General features: G+C 41.7%; 1 protein-coding gene across 1 annotated transcript in view; it reads right to left on the bottom strand.

The window, feature by feature from the left end:
- The window catches only part of LOC107688766 (neuropilin-2-like), a 73,786-nt gene extending 64,999 nt beyond the window's left edge, over positions 1-8,787 (bottom strand). Inside the window, exon 1 of the mRNA XM_016486528.1 lies at positions 8,098-8,787. Coding sequence (XP_016342014.1) covers positions 8,098-8,263 — 166 coding nt within the window. The 5' untranslated portion in view covers positions 8,264-8,787. The remainder of the gene's footprint in view (positions 1-8,097) is intronic.
- Positions 8,788-9,036: the final 249 nt, after the last annotated feature.

Raw genomic sequence — 9,036 nt, 5'->3', positions numbered from 1 at the left:
ACAAACTGAGAAATCAAAGAATCTGCTGTGTCCAGTGTCAAACGCGCTTGTCCCAGCTGTCATCTGGTATACAACAATATCACTGACAAGCAATCTGCAAACATTAGGACACAATCTTCAACAGTATCTTCAGAATAAAAACCACTCTATCACACATGACAAGCTATTCAGTGACAGGAAGTGTGTCTGCGTGAGGTCAAAGATCAACCCAATGCTGTGATCAGTTACAAAGATGCCTTTCTGTGTGGAAAGCACATAGATAGTGCGCTCATTCTCTCTCTCCCCTGCCTGTGTTTACCATTCTCTTCCCGAACAAGCCCTCGGCTCCCACAGCTCAAATAATTGATATGGCTCTCATTCATTATTGCTCTGATCATAGTATTGAGGCACAGCTGTTTAACCTCTGCTAGAGCGCTACGATGTCAGCGTGCACCGAACTCACATGTTCGAGTAGAGGCGGTGTATAAATGTTTTAAGGCACGGAGGCGCTGAATGATTTAAGATGGCTTCAGGAACTTGCCTGGAGAAGATATTTTGAAGAATGTTTCTTGAGCTTTTCTTGTTGATGCAAAGAAAGTCAGTGGATGTTTTAGACATTTTAGTCTTCTTTGGGTTCTGCAGAAGTCAGAAAAGTTTGAAATGACATGAGGCTGAGTAAACAAAGTCATCATTTCAGGGTGAGCTGTGCTTTTAAAAATGAAACTTCCACTACAATCAAACTGCAGTTGAAAGCATTGCAATCCAAATGTGTAGAACTCAGCAGATCACAGGCGTTCCAAATCTGTGGGAATCTGTGGAATTCTGTGGTGGCGGATTCCGTGTGGTCCTGCTCATCTTACACCAGCAGTGGCCCAGCAAGGATGGACGTACGGCACGCACTTTGCTGCCGTTACTTGAAAATCACAACAAATACACCGCAACCAACATGCACGGAGTTGATGTTCTAGCGTCACACATGGCCCAGTGGGGACGCTGGGAAGGAGTTCAGAGGAAGTGAGGGCTTTGATTGACAGTTTGAGGTCTGTGGCTGTTTTCCACAGCGCTTTCTGTGAACAATTACAACTCATCTGTATTGCACACTTGATCTCTCACACTCAGTCACCGACTTTCTCACCGTCGGAAAACAAGATTGATGTGGTAGGATGCGACCTCTTCATACCTTCCAGATTTACACTGCATTCAAACAATACCGCGACTAAACCAGGCAAAATGCGTCTTAATGAGCTATGATGACAATAGCAGTGTGTACAGTGCTGAACTGGGTTTAAAACCCAGCTGCCCCTCATTTATTTGCAGCTTGTAACAGTAAACAAATCTTCAAGAAATAATAACGTTTTCATGTACCACCAAACATGGAAAAAATAACGCATCAAGCCTCAAATGACAAACTTAGTTCTAAATAACCAAACAACAACTGAATTTAATCATTGTTTTGTGCAATGTTTTATATTAGAGATTGGTCACAGTGGTTGACTAAACTAGATTTCAATCATGCCAACTCTCGGAAGATTTTAGCATGGTGATGGATATGACAATGTTAATGTATTTGATCTTGGCGGAATAGATCTGCTATGCTGCTGCTGAATTGCTGCTGCTGTTGGTTATTGCTGTAGTTGTAGATTATTGCTGCTGCTGCTGCAAGCAAGTACAGGAACTTGGCACTGCCAATGCATATGGCGATACGGTGCTGTGAGTATTTAAGACATACTGCTGCTGCACAAACAGCATATAAAATAACCCGTAGCAGATCTATACAGGTGGGGCTGGGGAAGGTGGAGGATTTCAGAGACACTCTGAAAGCGCGCTGCAGGAATCTCAAGTGAATGCTAGCCAGCCATATAAATGCAAGGCAGTAAGCTGCATTGGCTGCATATGCAGCATGAACCAATCAGCTTGTGCCAAGTCGTTTAACTCTCTGAATATCATCAGTTACGTTAACAACCCGCCAGCCTGCGCCATCTAGAGTTTCATGACTGAACTATATATAAGTTTATCTAGACTTTCTTTTTTCTTTTTAAAAAGTAAAAAAATTATATTTTATTTATATGATTACATTTATATTAGCATAAATATTTGGTTTAAATACAAATATTCTTAACGTTTTATAATTTTTTAATAGTTTAGATTTTTTTAGCAGTGCTTGATATTTTATAGTTTTAGATTTGGCTGTTAAATGGTTTGCATGGAAAAAACATCTCATAAAAGTCTTTAAAATCTTTCTTTCTAAAGCACCACTGCTACAGACACACACATGCAGATGGCCGTCTTTGTCGGTTGCGTCGGATCTCATGCTGTTTCTGAGTGTCCCATCACTAGCACTGCATTTTTAAGACAGCATGTCAAGTTAAAAATAGCCCAAGTTTTAGAAACGCATCTTGAGACCCCTGTGCTCTGTTCCAGTCTGTTGCGCTCCGTCCAGCTGTTTTCCAACACAAAAGCATGTCTTTACGTAAATGCACCTTATCAACCTGAAACATTCTGACTAGTCGTTCAGGCAACCCACTGACTAGCCTAGTTGAATTAGGAAATATGTAGTTTTGCACTAAACACACTCCTGTTGGCTGCATCTGAACAATCCCAGCATCATCACTTTCTCATATGTTCCGGGTCGATTCGTTTGTGTATGTGTGTGCTTGCAGAAAGGAGGGTCGACAGGCTGACGGGTCTCATTAGGAGGTGTTCTTCCTCCCTAAGCTCTGGGCCTCAACAGAACCGGTCTGACAGTGCAGAGATTCATTTCTGCTCTGAGCAGAGAGAGCAACAGATACTGCAGAAGTGTTGTGTTGCTGTGTGTGGTGGCCTCATGAATTATTGTGTCTGTACTGCTAAAGGAATCTATCCATCTACAGTCTCTGCCACATGCTATCACAGCAGTACGCAGCCCTGGCGAATGGGCCAGAGTCAACAGTGTGTGTGTGTGTGTGTGCATGTGTGTGTATGTGTGACTTTGGCTGTGTTTGCCGTTCTTGTGAATGATTTGCTGTGCACCAAGTACAGATGAAAGTTATGTGTTGGGGAATGGAAACGTTATTTACCCTGAAAACATAAAACACAATTTTGTTTCACTGAACTTTTTAAAGGTGCACTGCTAAAAAGCTTTCAGAAAGCATAAAGAAATGAACAGTTCTTGTGTTTAAAACATGTTGACTCACATGAGATTAATAATAAAAGCTAATAATAGCTTTTTTAAAATTTTACATGGAACAGATCGCCTTATGGGGACAGGCATTTTGAGCCATCACATGACCACAGTGTAACCCCTGATAATTAAACATTTATATATTTTTTTAAAACAACAAAAATGAATAAAGTCGGAAAAGTGCATTTCTAAAATGGCATAAACAATGTGCAAATCCTACATCCACACCACTAGGTGTCAGTAAAAGTCCCATACAACTGCCTTCCGAGTCAGTTCTTACTGTCTGCAACTGTAAAATTACCTATAGTAATTGAATCAGTAAAACTGTCCAAAGTTGTGCTCACAGTGCTGGCAAAAAAAAAAAAAAAAAAAAAAAAAGAACATCACACTTTTCAATAGAAACCGAATCTACTAATAGAGCTCCTTCGATCCACAAAATCCTGACAGAACCAATTTTTAAAATGCCAACATTAACTAAAAACATCTGCACAAATTCTACATCCACACCACTAGGTGTCAGTGCAACAAACAAAAAATTACTGCATGCACCTGGAAATTTACCTGTATTATTTGGAACAATAAATGATACACTGTCCAAAGTTGAGCTCAGTGTCGGACCACCAAAAAAGACCTCAGCTCATGATTTCCCGTCCCACACTACCGCAGAACATCACACTGTTCAATAGAAACTGAATCTACTAATAGAGCTCCTTCGATTCACAAAATCAAATCTTGGCCGAACCAATCAATAGCTTTGATTGCTGGGCAAATCAATAGTATCTTCCATCCTCACTTAGCAAAAGACTCTGCACACAACACACACTATTCGACACAACTGTGTTCTGCAGAGTACACCAACAACAGCCACATCCACAGATCTCATCCTGTCAGAGCCTTCGGTGTCATTACTTTGTCAATTCTCACAACCCTGCTCCTTTCCTCTCTTCAGATACGAGACGTCTCTCCCCGCCTCACTTCCTGCAGGATTGAGGATGCTGCCGGTGGGTAGGCCTGCCGCGGCCCCCTCGCTTTAGGGCCATAAGTAACTGTAAACGGTGCTGAGCAGGTGGGTGGGGGACTGAGAATGAAGCTGCATTATTTATGGGTTTCTTGCTTCTTTTGAATTTCATCCCAATAGCACTGTTTCAGCACTTCTGAGTGAGTGAACGAGTGCCGGCGCAATTGCTGGCGCGAATACAAATATCTGACCTTCTTTTAGCTGATTTACAGGCCCATTTTCTGCTGAGGGAGTGCTAATATTACCCATTACATGAGACGGGAAAGAGAAGAAAACAGTGCAGTGAGCAGACATGACAACAAACTGCAGTGATTTACATAATGGTCATTGTTGGTGGAGATCCGGTGTGTTTATCAGTTCAAACTGATTATAAATTGCAAAAACTTATGTAAACTAATTCGCCCATCACTCAAACCGAAGCATTTGTTTCTGCTTAAACTCTTTGGTTCGTGGACTGCTGATCAAACTTTACAGATCACATTTACTTTCAGTCTGCGCAATTTTGAGGGCAAATCAGGTCAATCCAATAGGAATCCCTGCGATTGGGAGTTTCGCATGAGAGCAGCTTTGCTCATATTCACATCGGTCACAGGAATTCTTTGCAAAAACTAACAGAAAGCTGCTTGGTTTGAAAGTGACTTCTATGTGAGCTGTGCTTCGTATATCACTACATTACTGACAATAGCCAATGGACCTATTTTGTCCTTATTCTGCAGAAGGCACTGGGATACATGTAATCTGAAGAGATTAGACATGAAATGCACCTTGGTCTGATCTGTGGAACTGGTATCAAGCTCACTGTTAGAACAGAGGAACCCCAAACACACACAAAGAAGTTGCCAGAAGTCCACATCTGCCTTTCATCAGCATCAACAGTATAAAGGGCTCAGAGGAGGTGCTGCTGGACGAAACCTAACGCTACACACACACACAGAAAGTGAAGCTCTAACAAACTAAAAGCAGGTGACTCACATTAAGAGCTGGATGAACAACTCAAAAGTGAAACTCAGAACCAATCACCTATAAAACCAAAGATGTGCACATGGAAAATGAAATAAGCTCGGGGCCACTGAACAGCAGAAAACGAACATGACAAATGGGCTTAGCAGGGATCCGATGAAACTTTAAAGAGATCCCATTCACTTCATACGCCACAGAAAACAACCAGTGCCAGGAGAGAATTGCTCTCATATTCCCTCAGAAATTCGGCACGACACGCGGTGGTCTCTATCGGGAAACTGATGTGTGCTAAACTGCGATTTCAAAGCAGCTACCCGTCGAGTTTGCTCCAGTAGCTGCAGTTTCTCTGGAGCGTGTCGGGGATCTGCAGGTGGTCAGGTGTGTCTGCACAGCTGCATAAGCATGTAATCAATCGCAGCATTGCCTCCAGGTGCAGGTGGCCAAGGCTTTGCCAACAACATGCTCTTTGCGCTCGTACCAGTAGGTACACCAGGAAAATATGGAAGAGCATCCGGACATGCTGTCTTTCAGACTCAAACATGTAGATTCACACGTATCCGCATGCTATCACTACACATGGCTCATCTGCTCGGCAGCCATAACCACCGCCACAGGAGTGGAGCTGGAAAATATCAGCAGCTGACTGGCGGAAGTCAATACGGTTTCTCATTTTCACTGAGTGAATGTCTGCTGATGAATAGCTGATATTTAATCGCAGTGATGAGACACTTAGAGTTCTGCCGTTCTGTCGTCTTACATTCTGTCCGCACTAGAATAAGAGGCTTCAGCCCCCCTATCGTTTAGCGTGTGCTTCATCAGCTGCTGAGTCCAGCTCACTTCAGCAGGGCTTCCTGTCCCAGCAGTAGATGGTTAAGCCATTCTCCCTCTCTCAAAACCATTCATCCATCCATCTAATTCAGACCGTCTGAAGCTTAACAGGACTAATTAAGTCACTGTTGTTGTGTTGGAAAGATAGCTGGGCTTTTAGAAGGACCCCTGTGGAGAGCTCTCTCTTGGATCAGGTGCAGATCCCAACACAGATCTGTTGGGTCTGGCAGCACTGCTGTCGACATTTGGTTGGAAAATAAAGCTAATGCTAATCCAAAACTACTGAAGTAAAAATGTTAGTAGATTAAAAAGAGACCTAACAAAATCTCAAAAGGAATAGTTCACACAAAACTACACTTCTGTACTAATGTAGTCACCCTAACTACTTTCTTCCATGAAACACAAAAGGACACTTCAGCAGTCTCCATTCACTTTCATTGTATGGAATAACGATGCAATAGAAGTGAATGGTGACTGAGACTGTCAGTCCCAACTGTTCTACCTAACATCTCATTTTGTGTTCCACAGAGGGCAGTTTAAATCAACATGAGGGTGAGTAAATGATGACACAATATTTATTTTTGAGTGAACTAATCCTCTAAGTAGGTTACTCGTGTGTTTCAACAGAAAACAATGACTCAATTTATATTATAGTGTTCATATTAGTATGTATTTGTATAAAAAAGTATCTATTTAGTGAGGCTGCTTGCAGTTGCATATTGCTATGTTTACAGTAATTGAGTATAAAAACATGCAAAAGAAAGTTACAAAAAAAGAGAAATATATAAATATTTGAGACATAGAATGATCGCGTGATACGTAATATTAGACACAAAACGTGTAGACTGCAACATTAAACATCCCCGTTTAAAAATCCCCTTCAAACCGTTTGGAATATAGTTCTCACCCGAGACAGATACAAATACTATACCACATCGACTCTATGAAATCAAAGATATCTTTTAAACGTATGTTAATTCATTTATAAAGCCCAAATTTCGAGGTTAATAATGTCATTATTATTCATGACTAATTTGCGAAAATATGTTACGGTTTCAGGACTTTTTAAGGATTTACCTTATAAATATCTCAATGTATCAGTAGTTGAAGTGAGTTTTATCAGTCAGGCAGGTTAATAAAACTGGCTAAAGATCTAGGCTAGTTTGAATGCAATATGTCTTTCAAATCGAAAAACACCAGCGAGGTGTGTAAAAATGTCGAATAAAAGTTATTAAAATATGAAAAATACAAAATCTAGCTGTGTATACACATAATTATGTGCAGTTATATTATATATCGCCTATAGGCAAATATATAGGCTACATTCTATACATTCTTTCTGCTGATACTCTCCATGAGAGTCGCTGGAGGTGCTTCATGTGCCCGCGGCTGCACAAATACAGTCGTCAAGACTAAGTAACCATGACACGAGAACACGATGACTAGAAAAACACCGTAAATGATGAGCTACGACTTTGTAGGTCACAAATACATATATTACATGTTTAAGGATTAAGTGATAGGCGGCTTCATTTAGAATCCCGTTCGTGGCATGAAGAGAATCTGCTGCGTAATTTACTCTAGAGTTTATCTGTGCGTTTGTGAGCAAAATACCCGGAATCCTACAAAACAACGAACTGTATTACACAGCTAATTAGATAAACAAACACAAAATAGTGTTGTGAAAACGTGCAGTGGAGCCCAGAATGAAGCGCGGCGTCTGTCGGAGCTCATGCCGAGCGCGCATCACCTCCAGCGGGCAGGAGACTGCCAGCACACGCGGTGAGCTTTCACCCATCACACTAAAACCTTTTGAAACCTTCTGAGAGGCTCATCATCTTAGTGTTGTCGTTTTGGTTCTGTTTTCTTATTTTCTGGGTTCCCCCGTCTTTTTTCGCTTTTTCTCTCTTTTTTGAGATTATGATTTTTTAGATAAGTATTGAATATGGCATATTTGCCGTTTTGTCTGTCAGTTGTAAGGTACCGAAAACAAACCTAAGCAGAATTCAAAACAAATACCCAAAATGACAGAGAAACTGAAATCAGTAATGTGGATCGCAGTTCCTTTTGCAATAACACATAATAGCATACGCGTTAAATGGAAACCTAAACTGAATCAGATAAGAACAAATGGCAAACAACAAAAACTTACCCTCCTCTCCATAAACTAATGCCACACACAAGACAAGTAAAGATCCACAGAGCTTTGTGAATAAATCCATCTTTTCTGGGTGATGTTCACCCAGTGCCTGTAGAGGAAATGCTGAAGTTCTTGTGATGTTCTTTGAAAATGTTCTTGTCCACTGATGATGTATCATCCACTTGTGTCTTGAGTCTGATGACAATTTCTTCCGCCTGCTTTATCGATGTGCTTCAAAATGCTGGATGCGTAAATTCAACCCAGACTTGGCTGTTTAACATCTCCAGTTATATCCTAAAAAAAGCTGACAACGAAATAAAACAGCTGATTAAAACTAAACAACTTTCTCTTTAAAAGCCAGAGTTCAGACCGAAAACATACTTTGGCTTGATTTCCTCGAGCTATAGCAGCGTGTGAGTGAGTGAGGTGAGCGGCGCTTTCTCTCGCCTTCAAATCCAACTGACATGAAGCGTTTCCCGGTTTCGTCCCCACAGAATCCAGCACCAAACGCTCGCGTGGGAAAACACTGTCCACGGCGGAAAACTGTCAGAAAAGGGCAGTTCGGATAAGGTCTTCAGTGCAGAGGGTCCGTAACTGAAGACTGAAGAGATACTCCGTGCGCTGTCTCTTTGTCACTGCGCGTCTCTGCGTTTGAGCGCTGAGTCTTGCGCGGCAGCAGCATGTGGATGTAATAGCATTAAGGACGGGCGCAGCTATCGCATTACATACAGTCAGCACCTCGGCCCGCCTCTCCAGTCTCTGATTAAAGACCAGCCACTAGTCCCGCAGTTACGCTATAAAAAGGCGAGCGAGAGAAACACAAGCGCCCACAGCCACACAGGCTCGTCAAACGCTCGTGGCTGTGCGAAACCACAGGCTGGTTTAGAGAGTTTCTTTAAAGTGGTAGACGATGTACGCTGCTAACAATGGGTCACTGACAAATAATGATGT

This window comes from Sinocyclocheilus anshuiensis, unplaced genomic scaffold, assembly GCF_001515605.1.
Source record: "Sinocyclocheilus anshuiensis isolate Anshui unplaced genomic scaffold, SAMN03320099.WGS_v1.1 scaffold9, whole genome shotgun sequence".
In the NCBI taxonomy this organism is placed as follows: Eukaryota; Metazoa; Chordata; class Actinopteri; order Cypriniformes; family Cyprinidae; genus Sinocyclocheilus; species Sinocyclocheilus anshuiensis.
The sequence above is the reverse complement of the archived record's forward strand: the minus strand, read 5'-3'. Positions and strand labels throughout refer to the sequence as shown.